Source organism: Sylvia atricapilla, chromosome 8 (assembly GCF_009819655.1).
Source record: "Sylvia atricapilla isolate bSylAtr1 chromosome 8, bSylAtr1.pri, whole genome shotgun sequence".
Lineage (NCBI taxonomy): Eukaryota > Metazoa > Chordata > Aves > Passeriformes > Sylviidae > Sylvia > Sylvia atricapilla.
Window position 1 is genome coordinate 22838361 of NC_089147.1, and position 22694 is coordinate 22861054.

Consider the following 22694-nt stretch of genomic DNA (forward strand, 5'->3'; position numbering starts at 1 on the left):
CTGGGAAAATTATCCAGGACTAGAGGCACAGGAGGCCAGGATTTTGTGAAAAATGCCAAGAAATCTTTTCCTCCTTTGGAGTCAGAATTTTCAGGGGTGTTTTCCAGCAGGTCTATATGGAAATATTTTGGATAGTTCTCAGCAATCTGATGACAGATACCCAAAAGGAAAGGTTTGTATGACAATAGCTGGATTCCAAGTGAGAACTGCCCTCACCATCCTATGGTTTCTGGAAATGCTCTGTTGCAACCCCAACTTCCTGCTTTTGTATTTCTCCCTGATCAAACATTATGAAAAAATTAGGATAGAAGAAAAGCCAGGTGAAGCAAATAAATAAAGTAATAAATCAAATTGAAATCCTAGACAGACTCTTCACTTTAAAACTGTAGCTTACTTTAAGAAAAAAATCAAGACTAAAAATTGCTGACTGACAGCAAAGTAATGGTCATGACAACTTTGGAGAAACGTGCTCTACTCCTCTGTCAGAGCACAACTAGGAACTATTTCTGATAGAGGGGAGTCTATGCACAGAAAGAGAACTGATTTCAACTGTTATACAGTAATAAGAGTGAAATTCAGTGTTTGGGAGGGGGAGGTAATGGCCCGTGGTCATGGATATAAACCAACACAAAAATTATGAATTAAACACTAGAAGAATGCAAAATTTAGGCTTCATTAAAATTATTGCTTAAATAAGCTGGCTTGAAAGCAAGAGTATTAAGAAGCATTCTAATTTCTTCAGAAACAGCTGAACCACAATTCCCTCCTCCTTGTCCCAAAGCAAGGCTAACAAGTGAGCTGCCATTGCATATTTACGAAACAAGAAATAAATGTTGCTTGAAATTTGTTCCCCTGATGAAGAGGGCAGCAGCAACTGAGCAGCGTCAATCTCTCTGCAGTCTCCTATCTATAGCTTTAAGATAAATAATTAAAAGAAACCAAAAACAAAGCAAGGAAACACTGGGTTATCACTGCAGTTTTCAGTGCATTGTATTTAGATGTACCGAGTCTCCTCATGCCTCTGTAAACTTCCCCAGCCCATGGGGATTTTCAGTTTATAAGCATGATCTAGGAGCAAAATCTTATTCACAGCACTGATTTTCAAGTTAGGCTGTTGTAAAATGCCTACAATCAATAAATAACAAGGCCACCAGCACACAAAACAAAGTGCACAAACATGCAGCCAGTAATTTACATTATAGACTCTATTCAAATGGCAGTACACTGCTAATGGCTGCAGTAGAATGTCTCCTTTTCACCATCCAAACACTTTCAAATATGGGGCTTGAGAACATTTTCTTTCTCGATTTCTTTCCTTTTTTTTATTTGTCTTTTGAACTAAGTCTTCCTTACCATGTTTGTGGAATAGCAAAAATCACTAAGAAAAAAAAAACCTGTTTTAAAAAAAATTGGCCTTGCTTTCTACCCCAAGAAGATCTTTTATCTTCTTTTTTTTTTTCCCTTAGAGGTGAAGCTGAGAGCTGGTTATTTTGTTTGATTGTCTATTTCAATACATTAAAAACTGTGAAAACATACACTATAGTGAAGTCTAAACCCTCCATCCAAGCAGCCATTACAGGAAATGTTTCTATTGGAAAAGATGGTAACATATGAAAATATTCCTAAATCTCATTTTTTCTCTGAAGCATTACTTAACCCTCAGGCAATAAATTCCACTGAACTCACTAAAGTGAGAAATGGACCCTTTTAATAGGGCTTTTAACTACACATCTTAATGAAACTCAAACAAATGGTGTCCCTGCCACTATGCTGGCTGCATGTGTGTTTATGTATACTATGTAAGAAGAATAAATATTTTTCATATTTAGAGATTTACTGCTCTATGGTAATTTTCAAACAGCATTGGAAAATACACAGACAATTCTTTCTTTTTAATAACTGCATTTTGCCAGCTTTCTTCTATACCTGAGTAATGACCACCAGGAGGGGCTTCACAGCAGCTTGTTTCGTTCCTAGATCTAGAAAAATATGTGCATTTTGCACACAAAGATAGTGTAGATTTTAAGGTACATTTTTCTTTATTTGACTCATTTGTTTCTTTCTTTATTTAAAGACAACTCACATCTCTGACCTTTGACACAGGCTAACATGTGCTGTGGGCTGTGCAAAGGGGAATTTCCTACATTCAGGCATTCCCTTTGCATAAGTTAAGGCTCTGCATGCTACTCTTGTCCCCACTCCTTTCTAATTTTAGTGAATTTTGCACTTTATAAAAAACTGACTGTTTCAAATATGAATAAATCTGTATGTCAAACCCAGCCTCTTCCCCACAAATACAAATCTGAATGTGAATGTCAGGACCCGTGCACATGCCTAGTTTCTGTATGAGAGCATTCTGCCTATCTGGAGAAGTGATTTGACTTCTCTGTATTGCATTAGACCACTGTCATTAACGACAGAGGTGTCATTTTGATGTGATCTGTGAGGCAGTAGAAGCTTTGAAGTTGAAAGATAGAACAGACATGGATAAATTGTGCTCTGAGTATGCTGCTATTGCACCATTATTGCTGGCAATTATTTCACCAAGTGACACATCTGATAAAAAGTCCTCCGCCTTGCTTTGGGAGAAACCACAATTCGCTGGAGCACGTGGTAGATCTGCCGATTTCAGAGCGTGACAAAAAGCTCATTAGCTTTGGCCTGATCATTCTGCACCAATCAGGAACTCCTTTGCATTGTTTCCCCCCCATCCTCATGTTTTCAGTTGGTTTCCTTTCCTGATCTAGCACTTGTGCTTTTCTGTTTTAATGTCTGGCCATTTGCTCTCTCTTCTCCACTCCACTCTCTTCAGCACATCCTTCTTAATGATGTGCCAAAATATGCCTCCTGCTTCTCTTAGCCCTCTTCCTTAACAATTTTGAATAATGTTTATTTCTTTGTTGGTCTCATAAAAGAGGGGGTTCAGAACTTTTTTTAATCTGCAGAGCATGGGAAATCTAACTTCTCTAAATAAATAAAAACAGTTTCCATGTAATTAAATTTCAGGTAAACTTTAAACATGGAAGACAGTGTTTCTCATTCAGCTATGCACCATAAGATGAGTTCTTAAGTGGATTTATATTACAGGGCTAGTAGCAACCCTTCAAATAAACTTTGTGAACAAAGAAAGGGTAAATCAAACCACATTTTTGAGTATGCAGGATAACAGGGTGAGATAAAAGGACATACTTTATCATCAGATTTTTTACCTAACTAGCAAAAAAATCCCAGAAGGGAAGGTGTAGGTATATCAAGAAAACAATTACATTGCTAGAGGACTTCCTTTTCACATTAAAGGATTCTGAGCAAATCACCCTAGATCACGAGTATGAGGAACAGAGGTGTGGAAAATTAGATATATCACTGGTCTTGGAGATTCTTCCTATTATTAAACTGAATAATAACTTGGTTAAAACAAAAGCTTATGTTCTGTGCTTCAGTTATTGTATTTCCCTGGATAGGTTCTTCTAAAAGAAGGTGGTCTTAAGCCATCCACCTTACCAAAATGTCTTTCATCACAGTATATCAGAACTGCTCTTCCAGAGAGGGGTCACAGAATACATGGCAAAGATTCATTCCACTTAAACTGAAGTGTCTTTGTTACCCAGTCACATTAGCCTCCCCTCATAGACAATCAAGACTCAAAATCATTTTCAAATGTGTTTTATGTTAAATAGCTGCTGTTTTCTGGTCCATGTGTTTACTAAGCATGCTAAATTAAATAAACGAAATAAATATTCTCTGTGAGACCTGGACACAGCAATAGGTCACTGTCAAACAACATGAACTTTACCAGGGTTCTCTGCTGAGTCTGGGAGAGTTAAATCTTCCAAGTCTTATGGACAGTATTATTTTTACTCTAAATTAATGGTCTCAGTCTAATCCTTGTAATTATGTCTTCACAGCATAGCCAAGAGACAGGTGATTTAACTGACTGGAGAGCCTCTGTCCCACTCAGAAAAGGCCTCCAGGTCAGAGGTGTATTAATGAGAGAATGGTTGGAGGATGATGAGCTTGATCCTACAGCCTCCAACAGAGCTAAATTGACTACAAGGGACTCTATAGAAAATAAACTTCCAGCTAATAACTATACAAATCATCCTGCAGATACAGCTGTTATCATGACTAGAAGCATTCCTATTGTTGGTTCTTGGAGGAGGCCCGTGTGGTTGTATCAAAGCCCAGACCACGTACAAATTCCCCAGTGGTCACTGTGTAGCACACCACGATATTTGAAAGGTACAGGAATCAGATTTACATCAGTTTCTTCCAGGACTCATATCCTATGTCAGCAGAAGTGGCAAAGATACTGTTTTGTAGAGAGCTTCTCTGATCAATACTCTTGATGTGCATCCTAGGGGTAGGAAGCAGCAGTAATAATATTAAAATGACCACATACTATGAAGCTACATGCTAAAGGGAATAAAGCTAAGCATGTTCTGTGGCTAGTATCACATACTATTTGCAAAAGTAAAGCATGTTATGCATGGTGGGTGTGTCATACACTGAGTCTTTTCATTCTGAAAGGGATTTCCAGGCATATCTTGAGTATTTTTAACAGAAGTGTATTAAAAATAATTTATAGCAAGTATAGATTTCCTTGGAATCAAATGGCTGCAGGGATTTTCATTGCTTGGTGCCCTGATCTTCCCTGCAAATTCTCTGGACAGAGTCCAAGTATGAGAAAGACCTGCAAAACTTAGTAATGTACCCTTGCAGAAACTGATCCAACACTTCAGGGAAAGAGGAATTCTAAAACAACTGGTAAATGTAAAAGGGATTTCTTTGTCATACTTGCCATCCATACAAATGACTGGGTTACTCAGCTACCCAAACTTCTATCTGTGTCCATATCCCCTCAGTAAACCCCTCCAGCTCAATTGTCACATGTAATTGTCCATGCACACAATCATCTCTTATTCTTCTCCTTCCAGGTTTCCATGTCAGTGCATGAGTTTTTCAATAATTTGATCATTTTCATAACCTGCTTGGACTTGATTCTCTAGCCTGCTGTTTCCAAAGAAGCAACTCGATCAATTTGGGTGACTGCATGGGTGCCTAACCTGAAAACTTTCCAAGTTTCCTGAATTCCACTGTCTCGCACATGTTTATTATTACTTCATAGCAGCTATGTCCATATACAGAATAATAAAAGGGTGGGTTTTTTCGTTATCTGACTAGAATATTGCTGAATAGACAATGAAGCTTTGTGCATTGTGAAAAGACAGAACAGGGATTTGCAGTGTGGGAGTAGGAAATTAATTTTATAGCACCCTTCAGAAAGTCTGAAGGAAAAGTTATCTTTGAAACATTCTCTTCCTCAGTGGAAAAATAATATACATGTGCAAATCATGGCTCTTCTTGACTTCTGGTATCACCAGAGTTGTCTTTGAAGTAAAGGAACCAGTCCTGTTTCCATTAATTCCAAACATTAAGCAACTATGATATTGACTTTTAAAAAAGCTTTGCATTCAAGCTGTACACCTGGAGTGGAAGGCTATCTAATTCAGCCTGCACCCGTGAATTATGCATCCTACATGTAAAGTCTTTGATCCATGATAAAACCAACATTTGTTGATCTGTTTTGCACTGTGTCTTGCAATACATGCTTTTCAATATATGTATTTTATTGTATGTGATGTCTATCTGAAGAGTTTACTGGATAACACTTGAATGAGTGAACTGAAAAAAGAACAGATATGTTTAAAACTTCTCAAGAATCAGAGGTTTCAAATTCAATAAAATATTTTACGAGTTGTTACTGTGATTTGATTTCCAAGTCTCTGGGGATAGCCTCAGAAGACAAGGATGTTGGAAAGAGTAGGTTTTTTTTTCCAAGCAGGAGAAGAAAGTGGAAATTGAATAAAGTTTTTTTTAAAAAAGTGCTCTGGAGTGTTTATCTCTCTCCATCATATCCATTGGGATACTTTGAACTCACTCTCCCACTGACCGTAAGATTTTTTTGACAGAGAATGAAAGTGTCTGGTTACTGGACACTTGTGTCTCATTGGTGAAAAAAAATGGGAAAGTAAAACCTGGCAAACTAGACCCAGAGGTAGGTGAAAAAATTAGCATAATGAATGTTTCGGAAAAAGTATAATAGTAAATCTGTGTTCTAAGACCTGGGGCCTGGGGGAGGGAGAGTGCTTTTTGAAGAGGTCAGTCAAGTACATACTGACAGAAATCAAACTTAGGGTCATTGATTGCCCTTACTTAGAAATAGGTCTGAATGTTCTCTGCCTTTGAAGTTGAGAAAATTTACAGTCTTTTTTAAAATAGCATTTTTTCCCTAGGAGCTGCATATGGCAAAGAGCAGACTTGTGGTAAGTAAGGGAGGACTGAAAGGAGACAATTTTTTTTTTTTGGTAGGTGTTTTTTTAGGCTTTTTGTTGTTGTTGTTTTGGGGTGGTTTGTTTTTTTTGTTTGTTTGTTGGGGCTTTTGGTGGGGATTGTTGTTTTTTAGGGGAGGGAGTTTTGGGGGGGTTTTGAGGGGGGAGGTTTTTTTGTTGTGTGGTTGGGATTTTTTTTGGTTGGTTTGTTGTGGGTTTTTATGGGGGTTTTTTGGGGGGAGGGGTTGTGGGGTTTTTTGTTGGTGGTTGGTTTTGGGGTATTTTTGCAGATCTGAATAAGATTATGGCAAATACTTGATCTTGCCTTTGAACTGTGAGGCAAAAGTTCCCTTGCCCCTCAGTGTCATTCCTCCAATACACGAAGCTATATTCATGAAATCATCTCCCTAGCTTGAACTACATAATTGCAATTAAAATAATTTTTTTTTAAAAATCAACATTAAATTGCTATAACACAATTGAAGTACTTTGAAAGAGTAGCAGGATTGCCTCATTGTCCGGAAAAGGTGTGAGCAGCCTGATCGTTCACTGCAGGTACTTGCTAACTAAGATTACTACATAATTTTTGGAGGAACTGCATAAGGTTCTGTTCATAAGGCTAGTCTCTGTGCTGATGAGTATCAGGGCTCTAGATACATAACAAAACAGCTTCATACCTTAGTTACTCTATGGGCAGGTTTGATTTAAATGTTTTTGACAGCAAGTGGTGCCATCTAGGAGCCAAGACCCTAAAAATATGAGTAGGTGGTGACATATATGTATAGATATAAATATTCATGTTCAAATGCACACACATATATCCATACATGTCTATGTAAGGACAAATGCCTCTTTTTTGATATGTAACCTTGTGCAGGGGGCAGACACATGATTAAACCAGTGATGAAGAATAACCAGTTCCATCTTAAAATGGGTACCTGTTCATGGTGCGTTGTATGATTGTCCTTCACTTCCTCTTGTCATTCTCCTTCAGTAATTAAAAGTCAAGCTTACTAATTAATGCCTGGCACAAAGAAGGGGTAAGGTCAAGGAATAAGATCTAAAATAGGCATCTGCACAGAGATATACTGACCCATGGTAGTAGTCCTTTCACTGAACTGCTGAAGACAGGCATGACAGTTTTTATGGCCCATGAGCTCCCTTCCCCAGTGAGGGAGGCTAATGGTGCTCTGGACAAATGAACTCAGTGAGGGCTGGGCCAGTTTGCTTTACTGACATTGGTGCAGAGCCAGTTTCTTACACAGTTCTCCGCAGTCCTGCAGAGATACTGTCATGCATTGATTCTCCTCCTCCCACACAACCATTCTTGTTTGCTTACAGAGCAATTTGTGTAGCCATTTTATATCAGCTTCTTTGTGTTAGGAACAATTGTCCATTTGTACATTTAGGGGTTCCTCAGGTGCTTAACTGAGTCTTTTCCAGAGCTCTGCTCTTCTTCTTTCCTCTCCATTATTCAGAATCAAGCAAGGTTTATCAAACTGTGATTGATTACAAATCGCTGTGGTGATACTGCTGCACAGAAGATTAATGATGTCAACCTTAATGACAAGGTTATTTTTATAGCAGAATGCCAGCCACATCCACACAATGTTACAGACTCCAAAAGGAGACTGATTTTTTTTAAACCTAAAACCATACCTAAAACCATGCAGGGTGATACCTAATTCCCTACAATGGAAACATAGTCCAAAACTTGCAGACAATTTTTAAACGTACTCGTCATGAGAAAGTAGAAAATCTTGCGCTTTTTAGCAAAATTATCAATCCATCTAAACCCGACCTATCAGAACTAAAGGTGACATGAAATTCTCTGTTCAACTCTGTAAAGTAGCTAAATCCAACCCGACTTTATCTGTATTTGATACACAGTTGGTGTTAGGGGGCCGTTTGCTGCTGGTGCAGAATTACTCATTTATAGTAACCACAGCATCCTCCATGGCAGCTGATATAAATTATTATTAGCAAGGAGCTGATCCTGGAGTGTAATCAAGAGAAAAAGGCTGTTGGTTGAAGTATTAATAGCATTGATTTCATGTATGCAGTAATATTCATGACTTGGTGATACGAGTTACAAACTTTTCTAGAAGAGGAAAAACAAAACACAGCAATATCTCCTTCTTTTAGAACACAAATACATAAATTTTAATCTGAGAAAAATACAAAATGAAACCATGTACAAGTTATGTACAAACCCTTTTTACAGGACGATATATTTTTCACTGGATATTACATATGACAAAGTCAGGTAGATCATTTCTGAGCACCAGCATTTGTTCTCTCTCACCAACCCATGATGTAAAAGTAAAGTGATGAAGTCGTACTCCTTTTTCTTGATGAACTTCTAAATTAAGAAGCTGGTTCTCAGAGTACTCCCTCGCCATCTCCACTTCCAAATTATAACTAATGTAGACACGTGAAACACACATTTGCCTGTGTGTGTTTTTCTGAAGAAAATGGTTTCAGTAGTCTTGAACTCTACAGAAATGCAAAAGTTAAAGTAATATATTTTTTGATTTTTTTCTTCTTCTTTTTTTTTTTTTTTTTTTTTTTTTATTTTTTGCCAGAGATTAGAGTATTTGCATTGGCTAAGCATATGTGTCCTGAGCTATAGGACTATGGCAGAAGCAGAATTTTTTTAACTGCTTGAGATAACTTCTGCTGACATTTTTATTTGGTTCCTACTAGTCATTTTCCAGTCAACAAAGTGCTCATATGCCACATTTTTTGTTTCTGAAAAATCTATGGGTTTTATTACATGTATTCAACTGCCTATATGCTGTGTTCTGGGTTGTTTGTTTTTTTTTACTTTATCGAGATCTCCTCTAAAATGCATTGACTGAAGCAGTAAGAAACCTAGTCTCAACATCATAAAGGTTCTAATTAGATGCAGCATTACTATTTAGCTTCCTAAGTTAGATATTGCTCTAAATTAGACCCAAAGTAATAAAAGAAATACCTTATATTTTATATTTTCTTCGTTTTCCCTACCCTTCTCCAGTTGCCAATACCACAGCACTATGCAGAGCGGGTGCCTCAGAGCAGCAGTCCGGTGCAATTTACCCGGCCATAGAGACTGCTGCTCACAGACTGCACAGCTTCACGCGGCTGCATGTGCTAGAGCAGAGAGGACCTGTGCAGAATAGATACATTACTGACATGAATAGAGCTCTGATAAATGCTGGCACAGACTTATCAATACTATAGGCCCACAAATCATCCTGGGCAGTGACTACAGCAGAAGAGCTACTACATTCCTTTCATTATTTCAGGTGGGGCTGTAAACCACACCCACTACTATTGCTCAGCATGAAAATACTATACATGGAATATTAGGAGACCTGGTGTGCATATATAATGACTTTAAAAAAAACAAAACTATTTCCCTTAAGCCTGTGATTATTCAAGAACCTTTAGAATTACAAAAAAAAAAAAAAATTATAAAGGTGCTTGTTTGTTGAGAACTTCAGTGGTTCAGATGGCACAGAAAAGAAAAAACCAGAAGGATTATAAAGAGTTCCCCTTTCCTCTGAATTTTTTTGTGCATTTGCCATTGACTTTGACAGATATCCCCAGGCTAATCCACTGTAACACTGGGAACAGATTTCTGTTTTCACTTTGTCCTGTTCATCGCCTTTCACACACTTGGTTATTTTGTTTAAGCACATTTAAAACTAGAAATGAAAGGTGAGACACACACTTCTTTTGGTGTTAAAGAAATTCACAATGATAACAGCTGTAAAAACAAAATACACATACACACACATACACATATTGACCTCAATATGTGTTCATTTCAAATACGTTGGGATCCAGAAGCCCTTAGGAATCCACTTCTTAAAACCATTTAAGCACCTGCTCTGTGTTTCTGTTTGAGCCCATGTGAGTCAGCTAGTCCAGGGCAGTTGCTAAAATTTTCATGGATTGGCCGGTGAGGGGCCAAGCAGTGAAAACACAAATTATTAGCCATTTGTAAATTATTGCTTTTTTTTTTTTTTTTTGTCATGTATGTTTATGCATCAGTTTATGCAACCAATTATTGCAATAGTTGTTAGCTGTAGTTCAGACACACACACCTCCAGCAAAACCTGAATGAGAACACTCCATTGTACTTTCTCCTTCTACTACATGAAGAGTTCAAGGAACTCTTCCTTTCACAGGCCAAAAATAGCCAACCTCATCCACCACCACCCAACAATGTCTAATAAAAGGCTAATGCTTTTGCAGTGTCTCCTGTACCTCGCTTGAAACCACATCTGACCTTTCCCCCCTTTAGCTGAAGCCATTTAAGTCTTTTCAAATCCAGCTGACATGCCTGGCCCACATCAAGGGGTTTGTACTTTCTGTCCCATGTATGCCCTACTGTTGGGTCATCGATGATGATTTGAGAGATAAGGTGTTAAAACATCAGTGACAGTTTTAGAATGCTTTTAAAAAATACAAGGATGTGTTTTCATCTCGTTTTTCCCTATTAACAAATACATCGAGGTATTAAAATTTGCATTTAGACTATGCATATCTTCTATTCTTTACACCTTAACTTTTGCTGTGCTCGGAACTTGCCACCAAATCTATCAGAAGACAGTTTTATCTTTTCATTTTAATGCTCATGGGCTTCAGAGGAAAAATTAAAATAATAGCCATGGAATGGAGAAAGCCAGCAGACTTTCTGGCAATGTGGGAGCACACAAGTGCAGGGGCGTGAGGAGGGCCAGGAGCACAGCCCAGCTGCAACAGTGAGAGAAGGCTTTGCAGCATAATGCCAGTGCATCTCTGCTAGAACTAACCAGGATGGCTGGGGTTTGGTCAAACCAGGTGGAAACAGCAGAAACGATTCTTCCATGTGCTGCCCTGCAAGTCACATATTTTCTTCTTTTTTGTGCCTTTCTTCACCCCAGTTCACAGAAAATAAAAAGGATGACACCTTCTTGTGATGACTCTATCAAATACATGCACAGCCCCATACATATGTATGTGTATGTACCCACATATGCACATGTGTGTGTATGTACTCAGACATATGTGTGTGCATATGTGGACTTGCATATATCAAACACACACACAGACACACTATCCGACACATGAATTACCAAAAAACATTCTACAGTCTGTATCAGTAATGCATGCAATTAATGCAAAAAAAAAAAAAAAAAAAAAAAAAAGCTGGAAATCCTCCCCACCCCACTTTCCTTTTTGCCTTCTGAGTAAGGGGTAAAATTATTGATAAAGACCAAGAACTTATTTCTATATCAGTCCTCATGTGGTCTGTCAGCTGTCACTTAGCTTCCTTTCCCAGCATTTTCCCAGCTATGTAACTTCATCTATCCATTTATTGGTGCTGGCCTTATTGTAATTTTTAATTACAATATTGAATTGTAATATTGAATTACTGAATATTGAAGATCTCCAACAGGTTTTCTATCTGTTCCTCCACTTAATTTCCAAAGGTCAGTCCTACATCTCTGATTATCAAAAACAGGAGTAAGAAAATATTATTGATTTTGCCTTTTCTATAAACGGGAAATGTCAACCCATAACTCTATCTGTCTCTCTCTGTTTTGTTTATTCTCTGTGGGTGTTATTCCATCAACAATTGCGTATAGAGCTATCTGTGCCAGAAGAGCTCATAAGTGTGTTCAGGTCTTGTCCTTTAAATAAGAACAGTTAGTAGCATGGATTTTGGGGTGTGACAGTTAAACTGGACAGAGACACACACAAACCTTAGCTATGCAGGGCTGCTGTATTTGATTCATTAGTATGCTTTATCCAGTGAATGCTCACTTCTGAAGGAACAGCACTCTGAAGTGGCACTGTATATGGTAAAGTATAAGATATAATGCTTCATGCCCCTATAGTAAACACCAGCCTTCTCAGGAAAAAAAAACCCTAAAATCCATATGTGTTTGGTGAGGTTGAACACAAATTTCTACAATTCTCCTCTACTCAGGACCAGCTTTTCTCATTCTGGTTGTAATACGAATGCAGTTCATAAATGAAAAAGGAGCACCGACTTCAAAGAAAAGGCTTAACATGACCCAATGCAGAAACTGGATGTAAATTATAATGTGTCACTAGCTGAAGCAGCATATGTCGGAAGAACTCACTGGAATTATCTTCTCTTTTCGGGACTGTGAAATGCATTAAACATGGATCTAAATAACAATGAAAAACTGCTTGTATTGTTTTGTTACTCCGTAGGAGAGTGAAATATTTTAAACAATCCAATTTTACAGATACTGTATTAACAATTCTTGTTATTGTCTTTAAATAGCTATTCTACAAAATGTAACAACAAAATAGTCACAGTCCAAGAAGTCACTCCAGAATAAAGCCTATTAGGTGTTAGTATGGTTATACTTGTACTGCAGCCAGTGGACAAACATTAAAGCTGAGATAGTTTGGCTTAAATGTTGGATTATATAGTGGACATCATTGTTTTCACAATAAATTCATCATCTGCTTTGTATTTGTTTGATTCACTGATATTTCTCTAATGATAAAAATACCACGGTATATTTAATTCTGGTGTTTAACAATTCTGCAAACTTACAAAGCCTAAAGTTAACCGGAAAAAGTGCACAATGAAAATCTGCTTTTCCTGATGACTCTGGTTTTTGTGGTTTTGATTTTTGTTTCCATATTAGCACAGCCTTTCCTTTTTATTTTTTCACACGATTGTGTCAGATGTTGCTTATTTGAAATAGAGAGAGTTACTAAATCATTTAGAACATAAATGCTTGGGTGAGTAGATACTGCAGCACAGATATGAAACATCACATTTTTGTCTGATGACTATAAAGCTTGTTGGCAACTTTGTGAAACTGCTGACACAAAAGGCACCCATCAAAGGCCTTTTGCATGTTATCATAATAAATACATTCATCACTTTTATTATTTTGATTTGGTTATTACTGTACTTTTGTGTGTGGTGTCCCAGCAAAGTAAAAATAAATAGAAGGAAAAAAACCCCAGAAAAACAACTGCTAAAATAAGATGTTGCTTATTGTAGGAATTAACAGAGGACAGCATATTGTGAGATTGTACAGCTGCTGTTTTTATCCTGGTCTGAATTCACCAAAAGGAATTTGGCGTGCCCTTTAACAGGGTATGAGCTATCACCAAAGTGCAAGGATCTGGAGCTAAATCTCTATCCATATCAGGAAAAATTTGTACCATCTCTGACCAATGAAGGGCCATCAGCACTTCTGAAGTAAAGATGTAACAAAATGTGGTAGATGAGATGGTTTATAACTTATACTTCCATGCACTATTTTATGCACTCTGGATTAAAACACTGTAATACATGGCAAAGGAAGAAGAATTACCAAGCTTGCCTTCCTGATATTAGCAACTGCTGATGGCTAATGGGAAGTGAAGTGCAAAAGCCAGATTTGCCATTTGTAGCAAGTGTCCCTTGTGCCCATGGCCCTTGGCTGGGGTGGTGACATTCCCTGTGCCTGTGTCACAGCGCGTTCCCGAAGGTGCTGGGGTTCTGTGGGGGAACGTTGGGGAGGGGCAAGGACGGTGTGGGGGTTACTGGACCTTCACATGACTGCCAGGCAAGGTGATCTGTGCATGGCGATAAAATAAAGAATAATTCAGAAGAATGTTACATGTACAAAAATATGACTTTCAACTCTGAAAATAAATAAGTTCAATTTATTAAGAGCTGGTGTCAATGCTGAACAAAATACACATCTTCCGATAAAGAAACATTTTGGTGAAGTGTTGTAGGTTTTTTTTCTTCTTTTTTTCTTTTTTTTTTTTTTGATTTACTAAAATACAAGTTGGACCTTTTTTTTCTTTTTGCAAATATATCATTTGTCTCCCTTAATTACATATCCTTATAACTGTGACCATCATTCTCCTTTAAGCCAGAGACTGAGGGTTTGTTGGGTTTTCCTAATTCTTAGGAGTCTGGCCACATACACTGTTTTTTTTAAGGGAAAATACTTAATAATGAAAAAAAAAAAAGAAAAATATATTTTTTCTAATAAATAAAAATAATTTAAAATGCTAGAGGCTATACATGACTAGTTTTGATTATGTTCATTTATAAATGAAATAGTTTCCAAAATACGTGGAAGCAATATTAAAGGCAGACAAACAAAGATCTGTCTACTTTATTTTCCCATTAAGCGTGCCCTTCTTAACTTCTCCATCAGTGGTTCAGCAAGTAAGAGGAATAAATGTCACATCACCATTCGTGAAGTTTGTCAGGCTTTAAAAAAATAGTTCTGGCTTCGAAGGAGTCAACATTCATCTTCAACTTCTCGTATTGGTGGTATCAAGCTGCTTGTCGATTTATATTGATTGATCTGATTGGCCATGTGAGTGCTCATGGGCTTGATTTGAATGTTTCTGGGATAGGCATTATCCGGCTCATCTGTAAACCATTTCTTTTCTGCTAAGGAGGAAAACAGGTAGAGACAGAATAAGGAGGGAAAAATGAAAGTTATAATTAGTGAAGCACACATACACAGAAGCATTAAAAGAAAAAAAAAAGGAAAAAGGGAGCAGTCAGTAAAGTTTATAGGAAAAAGAGATCAATAGAAGGTGACTTTGACTAATTACTAGCAGTACAGTGCATTAGATTAATACCTCTGAAAATACAGTTATGAAAGGAGGATGACACTTGCAGGTTTGATAATAGAAGCTAAAGAAAACTGCCAATGTGCTAGTTTGCTGGTTGGATGTAAGAGAGCTCTTTTCTTGTGCCCATGCTCAGGTGATTCGTTTACTGAAAAAAATATGATACAAATCAAAGTCTAAACTAAGAAGCCAAGGAGAGAAGCTGGGATAAGGGTAATGCAGAAAAGAGCACATGTGACCATACACAGAGGAGCACCTTAAGAGTCAGACACTTCTCTGAACCATTTCAGCCTTGGGGTGGTGGCTACTGCTGGCCCAGAAAACATGCAGGAGAACATAAAGAACTTTCTGCAGTTGGTGTTAGAACAAAGAGGACTTGTATTCCTGCTACCAGACAGCAGCCTTGCTGCACAGGGTGGGCATTATATCCCTACTCTGAAACACAGCTGCTGGGGCACTGCTGAACTTAAGGGTTTAAAATGGGGTGAGGAACACACCAGATACTGCAGGTGACTGCAGCAGGGCTCCAGCTAATCCTGAATGGATCAGTCGTCATAGGTGACAGCAAGGCAAAGGAAGTAAAGGACTGAAAGGAAATTAGAGAGGAAGCTCTTTCTTTTCTATCCTTGAGCAATGTCTGTTTCCATGAACACAGGAGGAATTTTATGGTGTGGCCTTAATGTGGGCTGCAATGTGGGAGGATCCTTTCCCAGCTGTTCCTCAGTAACCACTATGTCGCACAGTTTCATTGCAGGTATGGACAAAAGCTTCTTAAAATTCACAAAAAAAAAAAAAATTCTTAAACCCTTTAGAGAGCAATTTCTGCTGTAATTTCTCAATGACAGGTATACAACTTTACAAGATAACTTAATTCCAAGACATGGGAACTCCTATCTAAAGAGTGGCTAATGGCCATAAGGTCATTAGGTGCACTTGTGCCTTGACAAGCATTTGTGAGCAGGGTTCTGTGTCCATTCTTGTCCTCCTTCCCCAAATTCCAGAGGTGGGTGGGCAGAGCAGTGGACACTTAAGGTTCTGGGCATTTCATTACTACATGCAAGGTTCAAAGTGTGTCACACCAGAGCTGCCACTTTTACATGTATGCACTACTCATTCCAATGAGGAACTCAAAATGCTGCAAAAGCTTTAGTGCCTCACTTACATGATATAAACTTCTATTTTTGCTAACCACTGAAATTCTGAAGTATCTGGATTCAGGACAGGAGTGGAAGAAATGCTCATTTTTAAATAAATACATTATTTAAAATTAGCAAAGCAAAATTCACCTCAGAAACCTAAGGATTGAGCACAAAAGCTCAGGAGGGAGAGAAAATAAATTGAAAGACTGAGAAGAATAGAGAACAAATACCTGGACATAAGTGCACAAAACAAACACAGAGCCTTGGAATTAGTGTGTCTCAACAAGTACCTTAATCTTCAGATTTACTGGACTTTTCATTCACTTTCATGAATAACAAATTGAAACACTTCCACTTTATATGGATTTTTAGAATTGACATGCCAGATCCTCACTCCCCATCAAAACCTTTGTTACCTGTTCTTACACATTTTTAAAAATTAAATCTAACCCAGGAATTATATTACTTATCAGTGGGTTATTACTGAAGGGAAACAGAACTACTGTATTGTTTTTCTTGTGATATACTAAGATGCTTTTCACTTACGTTTAAAAATATCCCACTCATTTCTGACCAGACTAAATAATTCCCTGCCCCCTTAAAGTTGCCTGAGTCTGAAGGTTCAATCTTCCATCTCCTTCTCTCTCACCTATTATAATTAAGTTCCCTTTGATTTGAACAGATTGGACGATAGGAATTCATAATGTTACATCCTGCACACTGAAGCTAACTGATTAAGTGCTTTAAATTATTCTTCCTGACAGAATGATAAAGTTACAATCTGTTCAGAGATGATCTACAGCTTGCCAGACTCCTACCGTTTCTTTCTACATTCATTTATCTTTTTGTCAAGCAGTTAAAAAAAAAAAAAAAAAGCCTCAATTCCATAGATCTTTTAAAGTAATCAGAACATCTGAATTATTAATGAGACTTTAAGGGAACGATTCCTGATGGGGGCCGGTTTAAGAAAGGTTGTAGGAAAAAGAACTCTGGGAATGTGTACACATCAAAATAATTTCAGCTCCATTTAAAAAACCATTTAGTTCAAGTGTGACACATGAACCATTATGCATTTGTAGAAACCAATTTTATGTGATCTACGATTAAACTAACCTTTCAGAGAGGTGTAAAGTGTGATGGTTATCATGTTTTAAAAGCCTTGTGAGATCACATAAACAATTTCAAACTAACAGTTTTCTAATGGTTTGTGTTTAAAATGATTTTGAGGCAAGTTAAGCACCATGAACTTTCATTGCTACCTTTTTTTTTAACACATGGTGCAAAAACTTTCCTTACAAACAGAACTTGGTGGAAGTTAATTCAATGTTGTAGCAAATAAGGGGAGACTTGTGTGAGTGCTAAGAATCAGAACTTGGGTAGTGTTTCTCAGCAGCCAGTGCAAAGCACTTCAAAATACTGTGCTTCCCCTAAAATCTTCAAAATAAGCGATTTATTTGCATGTTAAATTTACAATAAAACTCCTATACAGGGAGCTGATCTTTAAAAAGAAACCACCCAGTCTCTTTTTGCCTTTACCTGGCAAGTAATAAATACATAACATTATTAATAAATGCAGAAGCTGGTAAGATTCTAATTTTTTCTGCTGTTTAGATTTCTTTTTGCCAGTGCTGAAACCTTGATCCAAACATTATTACCTCCAGCATGTAATGCTTAGATCCAGCTTTATTCCTCTCCTGTTCTTTTCCGCTGTTGGAATTATCTTTTAGCACATAACGATGAATCTCCTGTGCGAATTCATTGACCTCTCTACTTACCTTTGAAATGTGAGCTTAACACTCCTGATCTTTACTCTTGGCCACTCTGCTCCCAGTTACTAAATGTCCTCCTTGAAGCCCCTACACCCTTTTCAGTCTTTTATGCTATGCTTACAGTCTGATTTTGATATGTCCTCCAGACACTTAGGACATATTTTTATCTTTAAGATTTACTCTTTCCTTTAGATCAGTTCAGAAACGCCCTTTTAAGCATTTTTAAGTTCTCTGTCACATTCAGTCTGTTTCTCTTTCTTTTGGAATACGCATATTGATCCTTACCAGAAGTGTTTCTACATTATAGTGACAATAGGCTTAGTTTTTAATCACATTTTTTTAGGAGCTGCTGAAAAAAGTCCCTGTTCTTCCTACACTGTTTGACAGGCTTTTTTTTTGACAGCATCACCTGAGAGATGTTGGAACAACTAAATAACTGAATGTATGAAAACATTTACTTTCCTCTCCAACATCTATGTTTGTAATGGGCTATCAGCATCAGTGCATCCATGAGGGTTCAAAAAGCTTAATGCTCATATTACAAATAAATAAAAATTAACATTTTTGTGCAACACTCTTCTCTGCAGCATTAAAAAAGAATATAAATACTCAAAGTAAAACGAGCAAAATACAGTTTTCTTCAACTTGGATAAGACTCCAGCAATTCTCTCCATAGATTTATTGTATTGGTGCTTTAAAGTTTCTATCATTAATTCTGGACTGAGTAGCAACTTAGAACAAATGTCACTGTGAAACACCCTCTCTTCTAAGCAGAGGCAAAGAAAATACTACCCAAACATAACACAGGTTTTAATAAATTTGTATTCTCATCATAATCCCGGGTTACCTTTCAACCTTTAAAACATGAGGTTTTTTTCTTCTGTGACACTTGCAGTTTCAAATTAGTTTGTATGTGTTTGTGTGCCATGTATGTGTTTCTTCCCTGCACGTAATCATCTTGTTTATAACTAAGCTGAAAAATCTCCCTTGTAATTTGTTCCTGCATGAGAAAAGAAGTAATGAAAGTTTCTCCACCCACCTGCTCAGCAATTCTGTGTTTGGCAGATGAATATTTAACATGTAGCAGGCAGAAAGAAATTTGCAGGGAAAGAGAGACTAAACTTTTTTTTTTTCCCTATGAATAATTTTACTTCACCCCAGAGCAATTAAAGTTTTGTTACATAAATAATGTTCTGGACTTGTTCTTGATCCTTTATTTTTTAAACTACCAAAATTCTTAGTTTGACAATGGGAAGTTCACTGGAAAATGCCTGACTCTCTGATCAGCTCAATAGGAACCCATGCCAAGAACCTGCAGGTTTGCTAGATACGGTTTTACTTGAACTCACTAAGAACTTGGTTTCCAATGCTGAAACCATGCTGGGGCTGATACAAATGGCAGGACCTTCATGAAAAACCTCAAGCATCACCTTCTGCCATTGGTGATACTTCTTCACTTTCAAAAACTAACCATTCTACTATGGTTGTCTGACTTGGGATAGAACAGGAGATTTCCTCTTACTTTTCAATATAAAAAAACAACATAAAGTTGATTTAAGTACTTCTCTACCTAAAATGACCAACCTCCATCAGTGTATACGTATCAGAAAACCTCTGTCACTATAACAAACTATTGGATCAACCTGACTACTTAGCAGTGGAAATTGTACACAATATTACTAAAAGTCAAAAGTTTTAGAATTCTAACTTCAGGACAGAGGACAGAGGTGGAGTAGACTTCAATGTAATTTGAAGAATTCAGATTTGCACCCGTATTAGATATTCCTCTTCTGCTGCTCACAAAGTAGGCAAGTTAATTCTTGCCTATGGTGTTTATATTTTTTCTATTTGAGCTGCACAGCTATACAAATACTATTTTTTGGATAAAAATCATTATGTAGGATGTGACAAGTGGCTTCATATTAACACCCTTCCTTTCTCCACTAAATGGAAAACAGATAAAACATTAATGGAAAAGCATTTTGGTGTCAAAGCCATTAACATTCTTCCAAAATGTGTAACTGCTCTCAACTATCTTCAATCAATACTGCCAACATAAAAAGATGCTCATGTACATACATGGGGAGTAGGAGAGTAGGGAGGGGGAGGGAGGAAAGAAATTGAAATGAGGAATGGGAAATAAAGTAATGTCTGCCCCATGATAGGCATCTTCACTGAGCAGGAACCTGGCTGTTTACAAAAGGACACGTGCAATTAGAAAGGCAAGCAGATGAGAGGATAAAAAAACAAAACAGGGCTGAGAAACAGCAGCAGCAGCAGCAGCAGCCAGTTTTACTTCTGGTTTGGTGGGAAAAAAAAAGGCAAAAGAAAACCAACAAAACAATCAACCAAACAAACAAACCAATAACTGAATAAAGTTTGTAACTATTTTTTTTTTAATTTCACAAGTTTTCACAAGGACAAAGTTATAGAGGGAAACCCACAGCAGTTGCTAGGTCATGCAGAACCATTAATTTTCATACCTTGGCCCATTCTATTCATCCTTGTTGCACTTTAGAAAAAGAAGTAAGCTATGTAAGTTTTACAATGCTTTTAAACTGTCATATTTCTGGTTGAGCACTTTAACTGGCACTTCCTTGTAGTAATAAATATTCTCAGGGCAAAACATGGTAACTTTCTTTGCAAAAAGGAACACATGAATTTTTCTTCGTGATGAAGAGCAACTGTAACAGTCTCATTTGTAGGGGAGCAATCGTAATTTGCACGGTATTTCAGTGATCGGACTTACAGCTGCACACTCACACATACAGACTGTATTCCAATCATTATGCTTAGCACTGCACAGTGGTACTCTCTGTAGCCCACTTACATGGTTCCAGGTTTTGTCAGTAAAAGTGCTTGGCTTTATTGTCAATTCACACAGCAAGCAAATCTTCAAAATTATCATGCTCGGGGAAGGGGAAGGTAGAAGACAAAACTAACCATAAAAGCACCTTGATTGGCTTGGCACTTACAACGCTAATCATTCCAAATCTAAATATTTTTTTCTGTCTGCATGCTTTCTTGCTGGATAGCCAGGGAAGAGGGTACGTGTTTCTGCCCTCCCTACCCTTGGAAACCCTCCATAAACCTAGAGCTAGCTGTGTATTTCAAAACATACATTGGCTTCTGAAGTTTAAACCAAGAAAAAAACCTAAAAGCAAGCCTGAAGTATTTCTATGGCTGTCTAGGGCAGGTTCCTTTCCACTACTTTATTTAGTTCACTGCCACACCTTTTTTTGGCTACATGTGTCATTGGTGACAATTTGCAAGAACTAAATTCTGGCAAGTGCATGGAATATGACACCTCAGCACTGTGAATATTTCCAGCCCAGCCCTCTTGTTCTCCTCATTAACAGTCTGGGGGGCACAGCACCTTTTCTCCCCAAGTGGGAGAGATTTAAAGGCACTCAGTTGTCTTCCCTGTGTTCCTGCATACTGGCATGCACCTGTTGAAACAAACCAGGTAGAACATGCAGCAAGATTTCTGGAGGTTCTTCACATATTAGGACTTATATTGGAAGATTTATACCAATACTAACTTGGAAAAGTTAAACTACCATCTGGGGAAAGGAACAAAGTCCCTTGAGATCTGATATGTAAGCATAGAAAAATGCTTGCTCTTTTCTGAACATTATTTATTCTGTACATAAGGTGACTAATTCACCTTTTAAAGACGTAAAAGTCCCAAGAAGGCGGTTTTCAATGACTTACATCCAATATTTATGATACATATGGCTTTTTATCCCAAATGTCAAAAGTGAAAGAAAATATAGCTATTCATGTGGCAATATAAATAGACAGAATAATAATTTAATATGCAATTAGACTCTTTCTAAACTTAAATTAAACCATTGGAGTTTTACAACTTCATGCCCAGACAATTTCACTGTTGAAGGGAAAATACACCATCTCCAAAAGACTAGTACTTTAGAGAAAGTTCTGAAACAAGCAGAAAAGTCCCTGATATTGCTTTGGTATAAAGCAGATGTGTAGCCTTAACCTACACAAGGAGTGTAAGCCCTATATAATATAAGCTTTGAGAGTGAAAAATCAGCAGAGATTTTATTTTTTTTTTCCAGGTGTTTTTTTTTTTTTTTTTTTTTTTTTTCAATAGGAGAGTTTTATAAGCTTCAAATAAATGTATCAGCTCCTGTAAATATGAGTATTATAAAAACCTACTGCAACATACATTAACACTTTTGCACTAAATGACTTTCTTTGTGTAACTCTGACATCAAGAGCAAGTGTTCATGTTAAATATATTCTATTTTTGGATATGTAGAGTAACTGCAGTGAGTTATTTATGTTTTCAGTGTGCCTATGGGTTTGGAATTCTTTTTTAATTCTCCCCTAGCATCATAAATAACTTTTGGTCCGTCTGCTTTGTTGCTGTTGTGCTTAAGGGTTTTATGGTGGTGAAATAAAAATGACAATCACATGCACACTGTCATACATATGCAAAATACGTGTACAAAAAGGGAGAACTCCATGGGAAAACAGGGAACATTACTGCTGGAAACATTAACCGGGGAGAATGGGCGGTGAATGCAAGTTTCACACACAGTGGGAGTAGATACACATATCAAAGTCTATCCTCCTGCACATACTTCTGTTTGTCCCGGGAATCCCTGGTCTTGGTGCGGTTCGGTCGGTTTGCTGTTGACGGGATGGAGTGAACTGAGGAGCTCTTCTTGCTGGAAGAGTAGGAGGAATGGGAGGAATGAGAAAGACTGGCTCGGGACTGGCCAGCGTTGTGGTCAAATTGCATCAAACAGAAGATCAAGTCCGTCGGCACAAGCTCAAATTCATACGGTGGGTTTGTGATAACGTAACTGGGAAGAAAG

General features: G+C 37.5%; 1 protein-coding gene across 11 annotated transcripts in view; it reads right to left on the minus strand.

The window, feature by feature from the left end:
• Positions 1-14639: 14639 nt before the first annotated feature.
• KCNMA1 (potassium calcium-activated channel subfamily M alpha 1) overlaps positions 14640-22694 on the minus strand; it is a 426168-nt gene continuing 418113 nt past the window's right edge. For 5 of the 11 annotated variants that reach the window (XM_066324107.1, XM_066324115.1, XM_066324118.1 and 2 more), the window contains one exon: positions 20221-22682. In XM_066324107.1, coding sequence (XP_066180204.1) covers positions 22433-22682 — 250 coding nt within the window. In that variant the 3' untranslated portion in view covers positions 20221-22432. Of the gene's footprint in view, positions 14755-20220; positions 22683-22694 lie in introns of those variants that run through there. The other 6 variants (XM_066324114.1, XM_066324110.1, XM_066324116.1 and 3 more) reach the window with 2 other exon arrangements.